This window comes from Anser anser, assembly GCF_964211835.1.
Source record: "Anser anser genome assembly, chromosome: 2".
In the NCBI taxonomy this organism is placed as follows: domain Eukaryota; kingdom Metazoa; phylum Chordata; class Aves; order Anseriformes; family Anatidae; genus Anser; species Anser anser.
In genome coordinates, this window is record NC_139721.1 from 75546181 (window position 1) to 75568342 (window position 22162).

A 22162-nucleotide genomic window follows, 5' to 3' on the forward strand; every position below is an offset into this window, starting at 1 on the left:
CAAGGGCAAATCATGCCACCAGTCTGATGGTCTTCTATGATGGAGTGACTGCATCAGTCAGTCATGGAACACTGACCGTTGTCATCTACCTGGACTTCTCTAAGGCCTTTGATGTAGTCCCACACAACACATTTACCTCTAAATTGGAAAAGTACAGATTTGAAGTGTGGACTGTTTTGTGGATAAGGAATTGACTGGATGATTGCAGCCAGAGAGTTGCGGTCGATGGGCCTATGTCCAGGTGGAGGCTTGTTGATGAGTGGTATCCCTCAGGGGTCCAGCTAGGGACTAGTTCTGTTTAATATCTTTTTCAGTGACACAGCCAATGGGATCGAGAGCACCCTCAGCAAGTTTGCAGATGACACCAAGCTGAGTAGTGGAGTTGATATAACAGAAGGATAGGATGCCATCCAAAGAGACCTGGACAAGCTTGAGAAGTGGGCCTACGTGAACCTAATGAGGTTCAGCAAGTCCAAGTGCAAGGTTCTACACCCAGGTCAGGGCAGTCCCAGACAGCAGGATCTCACTCATTGAGAGTAGCCCTCTCTGCACTGAGAGCAGTCCCTGAGGAGGACTTGGGGATGAAAGGCTCAACACAAGCCAGCAGTGCACACTTACAGCCCAGATCCTGGGCAGAGTCCAGCAGGTTGAGGGAGGTGGTTGTCCCCCTCTGCTCTGCCCTCGTGAGGCCCCACTTAAGTGTTATATCCAGTACTCCTCATCTTTCTGGGGCCCCCAGTACAAGAAGGACATGGACCTATTAGGGTGGGTCCAGAGGAGGGCCACGAGGTTGATCAAAGGGATGGAGCATCTCTCCTGTGAAGAAATGGAGAGACAGCTGGGGCTGTTCAGCATGAAGAGAAGGCTCCAGAGAAATCTCACTGCAGCCTTTCAGTACCTAAGGGAGGCTTACAAAAAGATGGAGAGTGACTTTTTACGCAGACAGATAGTGATAGCATGAGGGGGAAGGGTTTTAAACTAAAAGAGGGTAGGTTTAGATTAGCTGTTAAGAGGGAATTATTTACTCAGAGGGTGATGAGGTACTGGCACAGGTTGCCCAGAGAAGCTGTGGATGACCCATCCCTAGAAGTGTTCAAGACCAGGTTGGATGGGGTTCTGGGGAACCTCGTCTAGCGGGAGGTGTCCCTGACCATGACAGGGGTGTTGGAACCAGGTGATCTTTAAGGCTGCTTTCAAACCAAGCCATCCGCCAATTCTCTGATATGCTTCATTAAAGCCTTTTCCAAGGGGGTGAGATCAGTAGAATATTCATGCTGACAACTTATCAATAGAAGGGATAGAGTAGTCCTTAAACATCTTGTGGAAAAATATATATATACTGTCTGGTGGGAAAAAAAAATCAAAGCAATATTGTTTCACCAGCTCTTTAAACACATTGAGACTTCTAGAAGATTATAGAACTTCAGCTGCTTAGGAGCTTTGCTTCTTGATCACTGACGTGTTTCTTCAATATATTCCAGGTTGGAACGTATCTTTTACAACCATTATGTAAAAATGCCCATCTCCACTAAAAATATGTATCTTTGAAGAAAAAAATAAACAAACCTATAGATTTTAATTCTCTCTGCCCACTTTTTATAGATAGGGGAATTTGTTGGGAGCCTCTCACTTATTCTGCTGTTTTGCTAATGGCCAGGGAATTTCATGTACTCCCAACATCCACATTTGGGCAACAGGGAAAAAAACAGCCATAGAAAAGCTAGTTGGCATGTATGTGCAGCTTACTAGCCCTTCCAGTCATAGCTGTTTTTCAGTTATCAGAAATTTATTAAAATTATTAACATTCTAAGATGGTCCGACACTTGGCTTGGATGCTTAAGAGGACCAAAGGAATTGTAAATTGATACTTGCTTTAAAGAATCACTTCTGACAAAAATAAATAAGTAAATAAAAAGTTATGTGGTATTCAAATCCTTTGCTTTGAGAGTTTCAGTTCTTGTCGTAACTTGTTTCTTTATGGGGTAAAAAAGATACAGGGTGATTTAGGCAAAGAGTAAAGGGATAGTAGCCTTCAAACTTATTTTTTGAATTAACTGTAAGCAGCTGAAAGTTGTCATTTCCTAGTGGGTGCTTAGTCTCCTGTGTGAAAATAAAGGTAGACCTGATTCTATTAAATATACATATACGCATGTATGTGTGTATATATATATACAAACACACACACATATATACAGCTGAAGAAGGAATTACTTTCCTCCTTAAGAGGGGCTGGCTCTTGAGAGGGTAGTACAATCTCATAGTCCTATCATCTGACAAACCAAAGTTGTAATATCAACTAGCAATCAACTCTTCTTCACTGATGAATCACCCTTATTTAAAGGAAAACCTAAAAGAAGATGAAAAGCAGTACACCTCAATCCCACTGCTGAAGCTGGAAGGAGGTCTTTAAAGTGTATTTTTGAATACCAGTGGAAAGAGAAGAAAAGAGCAATAAAATCTGAGCATCTTATTAGACTATTATTAGTTTAAACAGTAGCTTGCAACAAGATTAGGGGAAAGAGAAGAGAGTACAAATAAAAACAAGTTCATACAGCATGCATCTTTTTTCATTCAGCCCACAAGTTATTTCCTCTTGGCACATGTTAAGTGCATGTGCTCCATACACAAACCACATGATAAAAGGAGCAAAGATGTACTGAATCTATATTACTGAGACAAACACCAAGTGAGAGAATTCTGTGGTGGTTAGACAATAAGGTTAAGAAAATATATTTCTTAGGATTCCCAAACGAAGAAATCAAAAAATAACTATGTTACTTTTCTTTTCTGGTTAACCTCAAGTAGAAATGAAGGGTTTACTTTCATTTTTTTTATGGATTGAGACATGTTATTTTTAAGCATGTTTATTTAACAGATAAGCTCTTTACAGCACAGCATGTATTTAAAATATCACTAAACACAGCTTCTAAAATTGTCAAGCGATTTTTTTTTTTTTTTGCTGAGACAGCACAATCTTAAATTTATGTTACTTCATAGAGGTATAGAAGAATGAGATTTACCCTAGAGCAGATGATCTTAGCTGTACACGTAACATCAATTAAGTCAAGTTTACAACTGTACGTTATTCCTACAAAAAAAAAAAGCCTAAGAAACTAGACTTTATGTAGGTGAGTGGCAAGGCAGCTAATATGTATAACTTCAAACCTGAAACTGGCGTTGGGTCAGTTTTTTCCATCTTACTCTTATCCTGTTTTTTTAATAAATATCAACAAGGCACTACATTCCAAAATTGTTAAAATATGGCACAAATACATCATCTAGCTGTTGTCTCATGCCAGTGCCATGCTACATATATGCATGAGAGAGTACGAAGAGATGGCTGCATGAAGCTGTAAATATAAGCATTCCTCCATGTCCAGCCAGTGGATGTGGTGACCACATCCCTGATCCATCAGTGGAGGAGTCTTAGGTCAAGGACTGCTGTCTAGTTTATGCAAAATAAGCTATGCTAAATCACCCCACCCATTTAAACTGCATGAAGCAACCCAGTTAAGTTTGCCTGAAATAAAACAAGAGGATGGCACTGTAGACAGACAGGCAAGGGTTGCAATCTGAGAGAAAAGACACGGCCAAGCAGTTCAGTTGCTCCCTTAAGGTCTACCTAACGGAAAGGGTCTGTCTACAGCACAGATCTCCAGTTGAGTGCAAATTTTGGCAGGTTGGACAATTTCAAAGTTCCACATGCTGGAGGTGGGGACAACACAGCACACAACTATAACTACTTTTACAGTTTTTGTTTGTTTGTTGTTGTTGTTTTTGTTTTTAAATCTGTAATGAAATATCACCTCCATCTGCTATAGTTTCTCTAAAGTGGGTGGCTATGTGCTTTGAAACCCATAGAAATACTTAGACAAACTTTAGTCTATGCAACTGGTTTTCTTTGGTTTTGTATGAGTATACAAACATTTTATAAACAGCCATTTTGTTTTCCTAAACACTATTTGCCTATGATTTACTCCTCAGTGTCCCACAAAAATGTGGTTTCCACAACCATCTCTAACTATTTAGGTTAAACTATATTAAAAAGGCATGTTTTTCCAATAAAAAGTAAGAAAAACTTGGTTATGAATAAACCCTAATATGCTTTACAAAGTTGATATTTCATATCTCTGTGCACATGAAAGCATATCCAGATTAAAAAAAAATAATAGAAATAAAAATTGTAAGGCTTGATCTTTAAAGATTAGCTTATTTTAGGTCTTTTTTCTGTCAAAACTTTTATTACAAACATAAGTATACTTATTCACACATTTTAAACATATAAACATATGCACAGACCAATAATCTTGCACACTTGGTCTCTGTATGTCCATTCCACCACCTGCATTTTGTTTCCTTGCACCCAAACCTGCAAGTTGCACAGGATTTGCAACCTCTTGCCTCTAATATCTTTATGGGATTTGTTAGCATAGCTGATGAATCTTTAGCACGTACATGTAAAATATACAGGCAGAACTAAGGGAAAAAAAAATGTCAGACTAGCACACTTGCACATCTAGAGGCAGACTCCTCCTTGAAGAGAAAGGGACTTAGGAGGGACTATGCATCACCACAGATACCCCCAACTACATAACACACTGGACTGCAAACTACAGGGCTGATCCTCTCAATCCATCCCTGTTTTTATCAGACATCTGCTTTTATATAAATCTAATCACTGCAATAGCCCTGACCAACTTTAAATAATAAGAAAAGGAAATTTCCAGCTTCCAAGTAAAACACAAAATGCCTTCTTCTAGTCTAGGAAAGCCCTAGGGCAGCAAATTTTAGAGCTGAAACAATTTTAATTCTAGAATAGGCTTTCTTAGTTGTTAAAGTTTCTGGGAGGAAGAAAAGGTGCGTTATGCATTCATAACATGAATTATGCAGATAAACAAATTACACTGATTATTACGACTATGTATGAGAAACAGATGCAATGGAAGAGGGTTTTGGGTCATGACAAAAATAATTTGTATGTGCATATGCAAGTTTGCTTTCCTTTCCTCTTTAACCAGCAAATTACGTACTTGAGTAGAGATTCTCAACTGGTATGTGGAATTCTTGCCATTTTATATCACAAGATATATCACAGACTTTCAGCTAAAAATATCTAGCTGAGAAAATCAATGATAGAAATAGTATGTGCCTTTCCACAGAAGGTAGCTTGACAGGACTATCACCTAAGTAAGTGTTTTTTGATGGGCAGTGCAGAAAGAAAGCAAGCTTTTGGAAGAGATATAGTCCCTTTCCATATTTCACCATGACAATTCTTGTGGACTAATTTATCTTTTTATTAGTATTTTGCAGCTGTTCATCATACACTGCAGCAGATTCTCACTCCATTAGTTTTATTTAATAGTTTATACTCCATCTACCATGCCTCTCAAAGGAAGTCAAATCAAACACAGCATACCAGAAGTACAAAAAATGGCCTTAGACAGATATAAGTAAAAGAGTTGGTATCTCTGTAAAGTTAGTACTGGAGTTCACAATCTTTAAAGTATATATCACCTAATAACAACAGTGCTCAGCCTTGGCTGATGTTCAGCATCCCACACAGAATTTAGCTCTGGTCAATCTAATATTGTTACAAGATGACTTCACAGAATAGGGTGACAATGTAGCAGTCAAATGAAAGGTTTCATAGTGGTTAAGAATTGATTCCAGGATGCTGTATTGGTCCAGAAGCACTAATAATGTCAACAGATAGAAAGAGTATTTTCCGACATGTATTCATGAAGTCAGTAAATGCGGCAGGAAGAATACAGAACACAAGAGGGCTGGTTCAGTCCTGTCAACTCCTACTATAGGATTCATTCACAGATCAGTTCTTCTCACACACACACGTCTATTTCTTATCTTGATACCCCCAGGAAGTCCATTCCTAATATCTAATATATTGCTTCAAAAGAAACCTCTCTTACTCATATTTTCCCTCGGTGTCTCATCTTTGGTATTGCTAAACTAGCAACCCTGCAATTACTAGTCAACTGCTGCGTGCCCACAATAGCTACGTTACCTAGCCATCACATACTGTATAATGCATTGAACACACATTTCCACATATTTTAAACATTTACTGATGGCTCCCTACAGATTATTTTGATGATTATGAGCTACAGCTTATCAGACTTTTTCAAGTGAATGAAAACTTTTTCAAGATATGCCAGTTCATAAAAGCTAAAATATATCATGGATACATACTGATTAATATTTTTACAATAAAGGTCAAAAGAGAGTCTGGCCTTGAAAATCTTACCAAATCTCCTATTAACAATATGAAAATAAATATTTTTACATAGCTGCATTTCCCACATTTATTTACAGCAAAACTAAATTATTCAGTACACTCACAGTGACACTGTCTTTGGCTGCATCAGAAGATGCCACTGAAACAAGATAGGATGTCTCTGTTGCCAGCCAGCTTTCGCACAGATAACTTAAAAATAGAAGGACATCACTAGAAATTAAATATGATGGAGAACAATAACAATCTAAAAGGCAGGAAGAGACTAGATTCAAGCTACTCTCTTGTATGCTGGCTGAAATTTATAGACAGAATCAGGCTCACATCAATGCATTTTTATTCAACTTCTAACATGTAACTCTAGTAATGAGTCTAAATTATTTGCTTTTACAGTTGTATACACAACAAATGTACATGAAACAATCCTTCAGTTTGTGAAATAAAGCAGCCGAGTGATGGATTTTTAAACACGCTTCTTTAATTTACAACTTTTTTTGTTATGATAAAATTTCATTTAATTTTTTCAAATCTGATTTACACATACTACATGAATACTAAGAAAGTCCACACATGTCAGACTAAGTCATACTACTTAGTCCATCAATAAATGAGAGATAAAGGTCCCTCCTTCACCATAGACTGATGATTTACAATCCTCATGTAAAAAATATGACCAACTTAGTTCACTCTCCAATGTATTGGAGAAAAGGACAACTGACCATTTTCTTATCAAACCGTTAAAATGCCAGAGCAACATAAACGCTTTCTGTGCAAAACATGTTATTTTCTATAGCCTTATAGAAGAAATGGAAATAAACTTTTTTTTCCCAATTAGAATTAAATAAATCCTAATTCATTGAAATAAACATAAAAAATGCACACACACTTTCTTAGTGAAACAGGAGGAATGCAGCATGTAATGTAATACATCCAAATCTCTACGTTCTTCCAACTAAAAAGTGTTTGGAATTTGTTTTAAATTGCAACACTAATGGAAAAAAACTCAGTTCTAATTAAAAAAACAGATAAGTTATTAATTTATTTTTTTTTTAATAGACAGTGTCCTCCAAGTGTTTTTTGTTTTGTTCCAACTATTCCTCAGCAGTCCATGCCAACACACAGCAAGACAACCACATGTATTAAGAGGCTGGCTTGGCTAAGCTGGGGGCTCATGATGGAGCTCCAATGCAAAAAGGCAGTATATATGAGGTGGAAACAGGGACATAGTGACCAAGGAGGAATTTAGAAACACTACACAGGCACTTAAGAATCATTTCAGGTTAACCAAAGTTCAGTGGGAGTTCAGACTTGCAAGGAATGTCAAGGGCAACAAAAAGAGCTTCTACTGCTACAATAATAACCAAAGGTCAAACACGGAAAATACAAGTCTGTTGCTGAACCGGGCAGGTGATCAGTGCCAGCAGACACAGATGAAGCCGAGGTGCTCTATACTCCTCCTGTTTCAGTCATCACCAATGAGGTCTCACTGGCCACTGTATTTAACTATTCACTATAGTTAACTATAATATAGTGTATTTCACTATCTTGAAGGAGTTCAAGAACTACCAGTGGTGGATACAGCCTGAGTAAGGGACAACTTGCAAGATCTCAGCCCATATAAATCCAGGGGATCAGACAAGCTGCATCCATGCACAATGAGATAACTGGGCACTCTTCATCTGTGAAAAGTCACAGAGCGGAAGAAACATTCCCAGTGACTGCAGTGAAACAAATGTGGGAACTACAGGCCAGTTGGCCTCTCTTCGGTTCCTGTGAAAGTCACACAGTTAATCCCCTTGGAATGCACTTTTATGGACACACGGAGGAGAAGGTGGCAACTGGGAACAGTCAGCATGACTTTCACAAAGTTAAGTCAATTCCTGACCAACATGATTGTTTTCTATAACAAAAGGACTAGTTTTGTTGATGAGGGGAGAGCAGCGGATTTCATCTATCTCAAGTCTTTCTGTCTCACTGCAAATTAGGATGTTATGGTCTGCCTCTACAAACAGGCAATTAGATGGATAAAAAGCCACGTAGATGATCAGGCCCAAAGAATAAATGTTTCATGGGACTTACCCCACCCTGAAGCCAGTGCAAAAAATGAAATATCACAAAGATTCACCCTGGGATCTGCTCTGTTTAACATCTTAATCAGTGGTGAAGAGGGGCCACCGGGCTGCATGCTGTTAAGTTTGCAGATAACACCAAATTCATTGATAAGATTGAGAGCAGGGCTGTCATCCAAAGGGACCTAGATGGGTTGGAGGAATGGGCCAAGAGTAGTCTCAGGAAGTTCTGCACGTACACATGCAGAGTCCTGTACCCGGAAAGGAACAACCCCACAGCACAGGCTGGGGACAGACTGCCTGACTGGGGAGCAGCTCTGCTGAAAAGACATGGATGTCTTGGCAGACAGCAAACTGAACACAATCCAGCAGCATGCCTTTGTAGTAAAGAAGGCCAACAGCATCCTGAGCTGTATTAACAGGAGCATAGCCTGCTCAAAGGACCAAGATCAAGGAAAGAGATTACAGAATCACCCTAGAAGCATCTAAAATATTGCATCCAGTGTTGGGGCTCCCAATACACAAAAGAGTGTTGACAGGAGAGCCAACAAGATGGCCAAGGAGCTGAACGACATGAGGTACCTGTAGATTCTTGGGGAAATGTGCTTTGTTTGGCCTAAAGAAGAGAATGTTTTTAGGATGACCTCATAGCAGCTTCCAACACCTAAAAGGTGATTATCAGGAAGATGGAACAAGAATCTTGACAGTGGTGCACAGTGGATGATGTCCTGTTTCAGCTGGGATAGAGTTAATTTTCTTCGTTGTGGCTGGTATGGTGCCAGATTTTGGATTTAGGAGAAAAATACCGTTGATAATACACTGACATTTTAGATGTCACAGAGCATTGGTTACACTAAGTCAAGGACTCATCAGCTTCTCATGCTGTCCTGGCAGTGAGGAGACTGGGGTACACAAAAAGCTAGGAAGGAGAGAAACAGGACAGGTGACCAGGACTGGCCAAAGGCTGTCCCATACTATATGGCATCACGCTGAACAATAAAACAGAAGGGAAGTTGGCCTGTGGGTGGCTGCTGCTACGCAGCGGCTGGCTGAGCATCGGTTAGCAGGTACTAAGCAATTGGATTGTGCATCACTTGCTTTTGTGTATTCTTTTATTATTATTTGCCCTTCATTTTTCTGTCCTATTGAACTGTCTTTATCTCTGCCCACAAGGAGGGGTTGGGAGAATAAGCAAATGACTGTGTGTTACTTAGCTGCCTGCTGGGTTAAACCACAACAAGGAGAAGAGACAACGGGCTTAAGCTGAAATAAGAGAGGTTCACACTAGATATATGGAAATAAGTTACCACTATGAGGACAGCCAGGCTCTACATAAGACTGCCCAGTGAGGTTGTACAGTCTATGCCCTAGCAGGTTTTCAGGGCCAGGCTGGATGAAGCCCTGAGCAGTCTTGTCTGACCTCAAAGCTAGCTCTGCTTCGAACAAGAGGTTGACCTCCTGACTTCCCCTTCAAACCTAAACTATACCATGACCCTAACTTTACTTTAATCACAGAGGAAAATGAGTCATTCACCTTCAACTGAAATATTTAGCACAAAGTTGTGAACAAACTTTGCAAACTTAGTTGTATTCAACCTACATGGAATACAGGCCAGTTAATTTCATAACAGCATTGAATACATTTTTGTTTCATACCATGATACATTACAAACCGAAGTTTTCAGGGATGAAGAGATTACACAACTACTTCTGTTAGTTTTTTTGCTTGTTTGTTTTTTAGAAAGGAGAAAGTACTTCTTTGCTCTTACTCTTTACCTTTGTACACAATCACTGGGTGTTCAGCTCTGTGGCAGTGGATATCTTCTGCTGCTGGCTCCAGTATTCCTAATACCCCAAATCCTGCCAACAGCACTGTAAGGAGGCAGCTTCCTTTCATGGTGGTCATGCTGTCCTCCACAGCAATCAGTTCTTTCAACCGGCCACTCTCCTTGCACTCATGTGGGAAAAGCACCTGGAAAATTCGAAGAAATTTACTCAAGAACATGAGCAAATGCCACAGAAAAGTTAGGCAATTCTTGATGTTTAAAACAATGACGACAACAAAATTCTTTTCTGTCTGTTTAGGTTTTGACTCGATAGTACACAAACAGCTGCTCCTACAAATATTTTATAAAGTTATCATCAGTTACACAGTTCAGGAATATTTTTTTCTTTTATCATCCAGAAGCATTCAAAAACTGTTACTCACTCCCTCCCTTTTGAGACAAGGTTGCTTATTGCAGATTCAAATGCCGAAGACCTCTTTCTTATAAAATCTAGACACCAATCACCAAAGTCAATGACTTTCATTCATTACCAGAATAAACTTGAAATTTCATTTCCCCCTTTTTTTTTTTTTTTTGAAATGGCCAATAACCAGACAACTTTTTATTTTTATTTTTTTCTAGCAACAGAATACTCGTGGTGTCAATATTACTGGAGAACCAACCCAATTCGTTCAGCTATATCACATCAAACGTTCCAAGCGCTAACAACCTAATGGTGCAGCTCAAAACACTTTTGCCACTGGCAGCTATACTGAGTCCAACAAGCTTGCTTGTTGATAGCACACACTCATGAGACATCATTGCCTTTTAGGGAAAGAAGACTGGAGATTCAAGACAGCTACATTACAGCAGAAATGTCATTCTGCAAATTAATGGAGCCATTCAGGAAAAAATAATCAACAATATTGACTTCTAATACATTTTATCTCACTGAATTGCAGTGTGTTGTTTAATAAGGTGGAAACTTTCTATTTGTGTAAACACCATAAATGCTTGAAACAAAGGGCTTTTAATTAATTAATAGATGCTCCATAGCAAGACCAGTGTTTTAAAAGCTATGCTCAGAAAGCAGAATGGTTAGTAAACACTGTTTCCTAACATGCTGTAGCACCAGCCATCTTCCGATGAACTTCTCTACTCTTAGCACTTTATTTTTACTGCCTTTAGAAGCCTCCCAGCTACGACCTGGACACATCTAATCTTCATTAATTTAAAATAAAATAAATAGACCACAGACACAATACATCTAAGCAGTACATAAATTTAATAGTCGATTTTAGCTTCTCTGCTAAATTTGCTTATGTTTCAGAGAAAAAAAAAAGGTGAGAGGGATGCTTCTAGCCAGTTAAATTCATATTCCTACCTTCCTAAGTAATATATCTTATGATGCTATATTCCAATATTAATCTGTCCCTATAAATTGCCTGTGGCTCACAGAAGGCGTCATCTGCTCATAGATATTCTGCGTTCACATATAAAGGGGCATAAAACTCCTGTTCCAATGTTTCAGTAGTTTTGCAAGGATGACATTTCAAACATTATGCACCATTCATATCCAAATTCATACAGTTTATGCGGGTTATATCATAGCTAATGGATATTACTAACTTATAGATAGCACAAGTATATTACTACCAGGTGGTTCTAATTCAAGTTTGCTTCCTAAATACACATACATAATCTTATGAAAAGTGAAGGACAGATATCACATCACAGACCCAAAACTGTTTTTCTTGCTCGTGGTACCAGATGAACTATTCCAACACCTAGGCATGTAGTACTTTTGTATTAAAGAAATAAATTTTATTTTCTTTAACTTGTAAAGTCTCAGAAATACCCATAAATATGTGAATATAATGGAAATAAATTAAACAAGAACAAAATGAAACATTTCCACTGGAAGCTCAGCCTTCTCTGACTCCCTGGCTGTCAATGTTGTTTACATGTATAGTTACACAGTAGAAGAATTTGGGGGCAAAAGATTTTTTTCCCTAACCTAGCTGCAAACTTTCTCTTGCTGTATGCATCTCACATTGTAAAAACGTAGGCAGGAAACACTCCTTTCCCTTAATTAGAATATCCAAAAACAAGGTTAGACTTTGAAGGAGACAAAAGAAAAACAGCAAATGTATTTCTGATAATGTATCTCAGAGAAAAAGTTAGGTTTCTTTTTACCTCAACCACTACCTGTATAAGTTTATTAATCAAATGTATTAATTCATTAATTTTATTTTATATAAAGAAATGCATTAGTTAATACATTTAAAGTAATTAATTCAAATCAAATACATTGTGGGTGACTTCAAGTAAAAGCTTACTTGCAACTACTCAGAAGAGAGTCTTCAGAGACCTGAATCAGACAAGAGAGCAGTAAACCAAGTTACCAGATGGAAAGCTCATCACAAGCTCTCTCACAAGAAAAGGACAAGCTAAGGCAGCTGAGCAACTGGTAGGAACAGGAACTCACTACCCACCTCATTATGCTACACTATGAAGAGATGGAGAAAGGAAAAGGATTCTAGAAACTGCACCTAATATACTGCTAGAGAAATTTAAAGAATAGTAAGAAATAAACAAACATACACTCTGGCATGCACTGACAGCATGAAAAGCCTTCAAATCAAGTGCTTTTTCACAGAATTTGCAGGGATTAGATTGTTCCCTGCTGCTCAGCCTCAAGTGAGAGCTTCCACATAACACAAGCTTCGTCTCTCTCTCTCCCTGAGATCCCACCTGCAGGAAAGAGTTGGCAGAGGCAGCACCTGAACTCGATACCTGTGACAGCTCTGAAACAATGCAACAGGTTCAAAAGTCCTGAAGCAGGCAAAGCACTAGCCCCTTCTCTTTACTAAAAGTGTGACTATTGTGCCAAGAAGTGGTGCTTAGCCTAGGGCATAAGACAAACTCCAAGAGAACCCTAAAGACAAAAAGTTCAGGTTAGTTTCCTTGATTTCTGTATAATCTCCATAGGCAAATCTCTCTTAACAATGAAATACAACAGTCAAGTCAAAATTCTTCAAAACTGATCAAGAATACTGACCATCTTTTAAACTATTGCTATGCATTTGGGAATTAGCACATTAGACCTGTATTATCTGCACATTTTTTCCTAGCATGAATTTTTACATCAGACTTTAAACAAATTATATTTACAAGTCCATAAAATAATCCAGGGATTAAAAAAAATCACATCAGAAAATTTATTATAATTCAATATATTAATTTATTTCTATATTTAAAGGGTCTTGTGCACTTTCTCTGTCTCCCTCTTTCACTTTTTTGGACACAGTTTGCCTAGACAAAATGTAAAAATCAAATGAGGTCTATTACATAAGGGTATTATTCTTTTTTTTTTTTTTTAGCAAAGTAGTATTTAGTTTATCCATCAGCAGCATTTGAGGAGGAAAAAAAACAGCTATTCAAAATCTGCTATTTCAATTGAGCCAACAAAAAGATACGTACTGATAAAGAGAAAAAAAAATGTGAATGCTAAGCATGCAAGGCCTGTAACTGCTGTGCTAGATACAAGCAGATTCATTAGAGACTATTGCCTCCAAACAGCAGCCATATATTCAAAATCCAACAATCAGGATCCCAATATTTCTAGATCAGTTAAACACACCATGTTTGAATTAAAATTTACCTCTGAATTATAAACTATGCTTTCTTTTATTTGTCTCATAAGCTGATGTATAAAAAACAGAGTTGCCATGCAAACTGCAGCTGTCCAGCGTCAACGATGCTTTCAAATAATTATCTTTGTTGATTCTGCGTCAGTTTAACAGCAATTTCAGTGCAGGACAAAGTGAACTTACGTCAATACGAGTACGTAAACAAACAAGTTTGGTGTGGTGAAAAGATGCTAGTTTCAGGACTGGGTCTGTGTGCGTGCACCCACAAGCAGGTCTAGCATTTCTTTACATGCACACCAGTGCCCACTCTTGCAGACGCTGCTCACGTACCTTGCTGCAGGCGATCCATTTCACTTTTCCTGTTTGCTTTACTCCACTTCTTAGATTGTAGAACAGAAAGTTTGATCGAATTTTACTCATACTAAATAACTGCTCTGGACAACATACACCTTGTAGATAAGTATCAACCAGAAGAAAAAAAAAAAGTACTTAATGACACAGACCATACACTAATACACAGAATAATGCACTGCTACACTGGAATAGAATGATGAATTCAAACAAACATGTTCTATATTATCAGCGTATTCACTTTAAAAACATCTAGCAATAATTATTTAATCTTCAATCATGTCAGTTTTACTAAAAATACCAAGTTTGTCTACTGTAGTGTTAGTGGTACCTTTTTGCAAGTCGTTTGAAGAGCCGAACATTTTCTTACTGCTACCAGGGGGAATTGCTGTTTTCTCTTTAGCAAGAAAAAGCCCCCACAGTTGTGCATTGTTAGTAAACACACAGAAAAATCCTGAAATGGTATCAGCAGCCACATGGTCATAAAACTGGAATATGTGAACCCCCCCAGGATGTTGCTCAGTGCCCTTTTTTTTTTTCCCTGTAATGGCTCTTGATTTCATAAGCCAAATTCCCCAAATTCATATAAACCATTTGAGAAGGGAATATTTATTTATTTACTTTTAAGAAGGATTTATAACCTCACCTACCTAGCAAATGCATTTCAAAAAGGGAAAAGGAGAGGGTAAGAGCTTGAGAGAGGATGATGGCTCCCTAAATCCAGAGCTTTCCAGCAAGACAATCTTACTCACCGTACATGGAGTGGCTACCAAAAACATCTAACTAAATTCTCAGATGTCTGTGCTTTCAATTGCCAGTGCTGGCAACAGTGCTGGTGTCACCCAGAAGGGAGAAGGAATAGAGGTAGGCGGGGGGCACCAAGTGGGCCACATCAGTCTGGAACAAGAGTGCTCCACTCTCTTCCAGTGAGAAATGCCAGAATCTTTGCTACACAACATTCACATTTCACTTGTTCCACAAATGAACCGAAGCTTTTTTCTAATCATCCCTCTCCTAACAATACATAGACACATGCTGAATATCAAAACTCATTTAGATCTTGTTTACAAAAAAAAAATAGTTGTTTTTACTATAGTGATTAATCCAGTGGTTCCTGTCAAATGCACAAATAAAAGCTATACCTCTTTATAGTATAATTACTTAGAGATAAATCCCTTATTTTAAATAGCTTTAGAAAAACAATTTGTGTATCTCTCATATACACAATTAGATTAGAGCAATAGCTCAAAGATCACCTCATTAAACACCAAGATGAAACTGGAGGCTATATAGTTCTTCAATGAAAAAAATCCAAGTATATACTATCGTGTCTCATCACTGGACCCAGCAATCCAGACTGTTTGCTATGCAACAGACTAAGTCCTTCTAATTTGTATTCTTATAAAGTGAGACTCAGCCTCAATTAACAAACTGATTACCAAGTTACTTCAACTTTTTTTTTCTGAAATTGTTGCCATTCATTTCTGCAGTGGCATGAATTTTAAAATCTGCAAGAGGCAGTCACCCATCAGCTGTCATTGACTAACGCAGTTAAAAATCAATCCTTAAATTCATAGTGACATCCTGCCAAAAGCCTGCCAATATCTGTAGCTGATGGTGACAACTCATAAAAGAAGAATCCACCATCAAAGCTAGTTCTCCAGCATAGCTCAAGGAGCTGCAATAATTGTGATTTACATGAAGGAATCTTTCAAGAACAGTGGCCTGAATGAAGCAAGTCTGTAGTGGGATCTCAGATCTCAATCATACCAGAGGCACATCTGCTTCTTCAATGGGGCAGAGTGCTAGTGGATGGCAGGATCCTTGAGCAAGCACCAGCCAACCCAGTCTGTCCACACAGAACAGCAGCATAGAGGCAAGAGTAAAGGCCGTCGCATCAGCACAACATAGGCCCAAATTTCATCAAAAACACAGTCCCCTCTCCCCCAATCCCTTTTTTACCTCTAGCTTTCTTCCCCTCACAGCCAACCTCCCAGAGCAGTCATCCAGAGCACGTGCCCCAGCACATTGCTTGGAATGTTCACTGAGCTGCGATTTTCAGTCTGGCAATTAGAAGTCAGTTTGAGGAGGAGGATGGAGGGATCCTCTTCCTCAGACAGAGCCTAAGAGCTAACACAGCCTTTCCTTTACAAAATAACTTCAATGAAAAAAAAAAAAAAAAAAAGAAATGGTAATCACTGCTTGCAAATAAAGCTCCAAGAAGTGGAGAAAGCTGGAAGGAAAACCAGAGGAAGTTTAGCAGCCAAAAGGAAAAAGTAAAGTGAGAGCAAAGTGAGAAAATGGGCCAGGAGAAGGCAGAAGCAACAGCTAGTGCAGGAAAAGAAACGGAGAGGGATGAACTGTAGCTGCTCAAGGATCCATGCACACACCTCTACATTTCTTCTCCCTTCTGTCTGTAGCACTCTTTCCTACTCAGCTGATACAAATATTGGCAAACCACGTGCATTTTCTTAGGGCACAAAAGATGGCCAACACCATCAATATGGCATATAACACAAACTGTTCTGCAGTAAGAAAAGGGAAAACATGTCTCTTACAAGTTCACTTAGTTGTACTGTATGCACAGGTACTGCAAGTAACAGCAGTTCAGTAGACAGTTCTTGCCATGGGATCCTGTCAATTTTGAAAAAAAAAAATGCACAGCTTTGCAAAGGGATTGGGCAGATCCACAGAAACAGCACCCACAGATGGCTGTTAAATATCTAGGCACTCCCATGTGGCAGTGCCCACTACTGGAACAGTATTTGGGAAAAGTCCCACTCGCAGCGTGCCTGGTTCCCTCACCCTTCCCTAGCCATGTGCTGCTTGCTCCTGCCAGGGACCAGGTGCGGGGCTAGATCCATCCAGGCTCTGCAAAAGATCTGAGCTCTGCTCTGTACAACATTCACAGGTTGCATTTTACTAACTTGTATTGCCACGTTACACACAAGTCAGTATTTACACATTATTTATGAAGCCTAGTGAAAAATGAACGTGTCCAACTGTAAAACGAAGAAAAAGCCATTGCATCGCTTTTTTCAAATCATTGTACTACCCGTGCCTGAGTTGTGACTGCAAGAAGAAACAGCATCCAGAATAGCCAGTCCGCTGCACTTTTTCCTGAATATTCCCTCACCCCTCTATTAGGAAGCTCTACAGTTTGCAAAGCTCTCTGCTGGTTACAGCTGAGTCAGCAAAGGCCTCAACATCAGCATTCTCACATAGGCATTAACTGGAGTTTCTTGCAACTGTCATCCTTCACAAAACACAATATAAAATTAAACTTCAGAAGTTTCTATCACTTCAGCCAGCGATGCTGTTAGTGGTCCTTACAAAAATGCTTTCTAAATATCTCTGGCATGCTCCTGAGAGATAAAATAAAATATAAAGCTGTGGGCTAAAAAAAATTTAAAGCAACATATACTTGCAGAGACTTCGTAATGCTGCCCTTGAAAGACGGTGCTTTACACTACATATGTCTACACCTCAATAAATGAAAATTATTTGTGAAAAATCTTTTTTACTCATTAAACTTGAGTGTAATAAAAGGAAGCCAGTTCACCACACTGAACAGATATTATACTAAGAAAAGCAAATGACCAGAAGTGTAAAGTATTTTTAACATTTATTTTCACCATATTTGCTAGCCAATGCAGTCTCAGTTTATGGCATTGCTTTTTCCTTTGTTTTAAGCTACATAACTACATTTATTTCACAAAACTAATTAAATACTTTGAAGAAGTGCAGAAAATGTTTTGATTTAGACGTAAACTACTGCAATGATGACATTCCATGAACAGCCTTCAAACTCTTATTCTTTCCCTATCTTTACAGTGAACTTACTTGTTGCAATATTTTGATAAAAAAGCATCCATGCTCCCTGTATATGGGAGCCACAGAAAAAGTGAATTTTGAGGTATTTCTACTGTGAATTGGTAATCTATACTGGACCACAGTCATAACTGTAAGGCTGTGACTGTTACTTTGCATAACCAAAATACTGACCCTTCACTATAATTTATGTCATATAATTATCATTATGATACATAATTTATTTATGTATATAAAACTCTTAAATCACAAAAGCTCATGCTTTTAAATCTGGACACGTGTCTTGCCTTCTACCATGACCATTACCCAGATATAGGTATGATGCAGGAAATAAGTTTAGTTTAGGATGCTTTGTCATATTCTCCTTTTTCCCTCACATTGTTGTAAATCATCTTGTACAATGAACTACAAAAAAAAAAAAGTTTAAAAACATGACTTAATTGAATAAAAGGTGGTAGTTCATGATTGAGATGAATTCCATGCAACAGAGCAGCAGAAGACAATGCCCTAACATAATCACAGGAAAATTAGCTGGAAAGATGGTATTTTTTAATCAGCCAATAGGAGAATGAGAAAGGTAAAGGTAAAAAAAAAAATGCACGTAAGAACTTGAAGGTGTACAAAAAGTGGCTTTGACTGAAGATAGAAGAAAATCTGCTATTATGAGAGTAACGCAAGTTTAGCTGTTTCATTCTAGATAAGTTGGGAAAAGACAACACAGATTTGTGTTGCACTTACTGAATAATTAAGACAGAAGATCATATCGCATATTATCACAGCCATCTGGAAATACATTTTTTTATTTATAATTTATACAGGAAAACATGTCAAAATTTATACAAGGATGTGAAAAAAATACAGAAGGAAGCAACGTCAAATAGCTGTGTTTTTGTTTTTACTTTTAAAATTAATATCCAACTGAAAACAGTAGAATGTAAAGCCCAGGGGAAAAAAAAAGTTCTCTACCATTTTATAAGTCACTGTATGAAAGTGCTTGATAGTACTTGGGAATTAGCTTTCATAAGGACTCACATTTCAAAATGTATTATATTAAATCACCAATCTAAAGAACAAAATTGTACTGCTAAAACAGAACTATTAGTGGATATTCTGCACATTAATACTAGGCAAACTTCCAAAATAAAGATTGTATTTAAGTAGTTACTACTTAAAAGAACTGCTGGATGAGCTCCAGAATGTCATGAAACAACTACTCTGACAGCCTGCTTCAGTCAAATAATTCAAGTGAACTTATTCTTCTGGTGGGCTCAATGCTGCAGTTTCTTGGTACCATTCTACAGAGCAATGGCTTTTAAACAAATTTTAGCAAATTTGTGGTTGTCACAGCTATGACAGCTGAAATACAATGGAATTGAATACACTTCTGTATGTTTAATCCACTCACCCCACACACCCCTTTGCAAATGCATTTCCCACCTCCTCTCAAGTCCTAGCCAACTGCCAGCCTTTGATTTTTTTCTTCTTGTCAATAACCAACACCGTCTCTCTTTACAGCAACAGCTTCAGTGATAGGAGGTTTTAGCTGACTGATATGAAGGAAAGGGAAAGCTCAGATATCACATTCCACATCACTGCTATGGAACACTTCTGTTCCCCATCTACTTGTTTATGTGCAACTCTTCTTTCAAGATAAGCACTCAAAGTACAAAATTCTTCTCACCAGGTGTCTGGATTCCTCCTTCAGTTCTTAGGCAGTTCTATTGCCAATAGAGACAGTACCCTATAGAGAATGCTTAAGTGGACTGAACCATCCACAGTCTCTGCATTGGTTGTAGACAAAGTCTAGGCTAAGTAGGCTGCTATCCCACTTTCCTTGCTTTTTACCGTTACCACTGCAAAGATTTATTTATTTATTTATTTATTTATTTTGTGCATCAGCAAATGTTTTCCTACACACTTACATAGATGTAACACACAAATGAAAGTGCAGTTTAATGTTCAGTCTAATCCCATGATTAATCTATAGGAAATAGTGCTCAAAGGGAACACACCTATTTTATCTTATTTTACCACAGTACATTTCTTCACTCTGAGGATAGTGAGGCACTGGAACAGATTGCCCAGAGAAGCTGTGGATACCCCGTACCTGTAAGTGTTTGAGGCCAGGTTGGATGGGGCTTTGTGTGACCTGGTCTGGTGAGAGGTGTCTTTGCCCATGGCAGGGGGTTGGAACTGGATGGTCTTTAACGTCCTTTCCAACCCAAACCGTTCTGTGATTCACTGAACCCCCTATACTCTTCCATACTAGATTTTGCATTTAGATCTCTGTTACAAATGAGAACTCCACCAGAAAAAAAAAAAAAAAAAAAGCATGAATCCCTTCTATGCCATGTTCAGTTGTGTTAATATCGCGACAATTCACAGACATCATGCAAACTTGTGGGTTTTTTTGTTTGTTTGTGTTTGGTTTTTTTTTTAATAGGAACATTAAATATGTGACTAACAATACTGTCTTTTGAAGATGTCTGTCAGAAACAGAGGAAACTCTGATAAAACTATCAGAATCCTAAAACAATTAAGTTCAAAAGGACAATATTGGCTTCAGCTAAGCTAAGCTGAAGTTAAGCTACCTTTTGGTAATTTTTCACTAAATCCTGAATCCAGAGGCAGATATTTTATACTTTCTGTGAAAGATCAAGTTCATAAAATCTTTCCTAAAATAAACTATGTGAAATTAAGCATAATGAAATCCTCTAATATTTTTCAAAGACCATTCTATAGCTACAAAGTTCAATCACAAGAGTCATCAAAAACAAAAGGTAAAAATCAAAATTAATACAATTAATACATGTAATGTATTATACATGTATACAACAGTCTCACAGATGATAGGAACACCCTTGTACATGTCTGAGCTTCCTAGCAATGTAAACTTGCTTATTTTTCTAGATTCTAAGATGTGGTAAGACAGAAATAAATAAATAAATAAAATCATTTTAAAGAGAATAAATCATAGCTGTATTTTTTTTCCCTCAACATCACTGCTAAAAATGTAAGTTATTTGTACTAAGTTCAAAGTCATTAAGTTATTTAAGTCCAAAATTATTTAAGTTATTTTAAAAATCTGTTTAAAAGGGAGTAAAACTTGATGCAACAGAAATTACATACTAGCTTGCGGAATGCATCCAATGAAGCTGTCAAACAACAAATAAGATGATGTCAAATAACCTCAGGTTAAATGAGGAATGCCTCTTGACATATTTGTTCCTACACACAAAAGACACCTGTGGGTTTTCTTCAGAACACACATTGAGCTGTTCTGTACATTTGTATCTCAAAATAAATAAATGCATTCTACTTTTTTCTGAGGCTGAAACCATCTTTCTTTAAAAGTTTTTGTTGTTTTTTTTTTAAACTTCTTCTACAAAGTTTTATCTAATTGTTAATGATGAATCTCTTTTTAATCATTTCTACTTAAGAGCTTTCAGGAAAAAGTCTATTCCATAAGGTTATTTCACAAACTAACAATGTTGTGAAAATCCAATTTGTCTGGTGACATCTTTCCCAATGATTTCTCAGTGGCTGACAATTTCCATCAGTCAAGGACTAAATTACATGAAGTGTCACTGATGTCTTCATCATATCCAAAATCACTTTAGACTTCTGTAGCTTTGTAGCCATCATTTTTCATTTACCACTTTGGAATTTTATAAGCATACAGTAAGTATGCACGTATTGCATACATTGAGAAAATATCTTAAGCTCCTCCTTTTGAGGAATCTAAGATTCAGAGAGCTACTGTGTCAAAGTCACCTTGAGCTCATAAATAGAGATGTGTAGGATGACTATGTATTCCCTCAGATTTCTAAAAATAAAGGCACTGTTTCAGCTTTCTTAAACTGTTTTGCTTGCATCCAAATTTTTCTAGTACCCCCACAGGTGCGTAAGTGGAAATTTCCTGTCCAACCCACACAATACACTCACAGATGTCATAGCAATAGCCTGAGGAAAACTAGCTAGAAAACCTTTGGGAGCTCCCTCCCCACTGTGCCAGTTCACCATCAGGTAAGGCTGGATGACCTCTGGTTAGGAACACCCTTAGCTACTGTTGCTTAAGACCACCAAGATCTATTTCCAAAAGCTGCATAGTATGGCCAGCACCCCTACTACTACATCTTCATACCTTCACATTTTGTGTGCCTCAAAAACAACGCACACACACAGCACATACATGGGGTCCCTTTCCTGGGATGAACAAATAACCACAACACTGGCACACTG

General features: G+C 38.0%; 1 protein-coding gene across 17 annotated transcripts in view; it reads right to left on the bottom strand.

Annotated features, from left to right (window-relative positions):
* Positions 1-22162, bottom strand: part of SEMA5A (semaphorin 5A) — a 412186-nt gene that overhangs the window by 223042 nt on the left and 166982 nt on the right. For 16 of the 17 annotated variants that reach the window (XM_083823077.1, XM_083823078.1, XM_083823076.1 and 13 more), the window contains one exon: positions 10096-10291. In XM_083823077.1, coding sequence (XP_083679203.1) covers positions 10096-10225 — 130 coding nt within the window. In that variant the 5' untranslated portion in view covers positions 10226-10291. Of the gene's footprint in view, positions 1-10095; positions 10292-14068; positions 14477-22162 lie in introns of those variants that run through there. The other variant, XM_083823075.1, reaches the window with a different exon arrangement.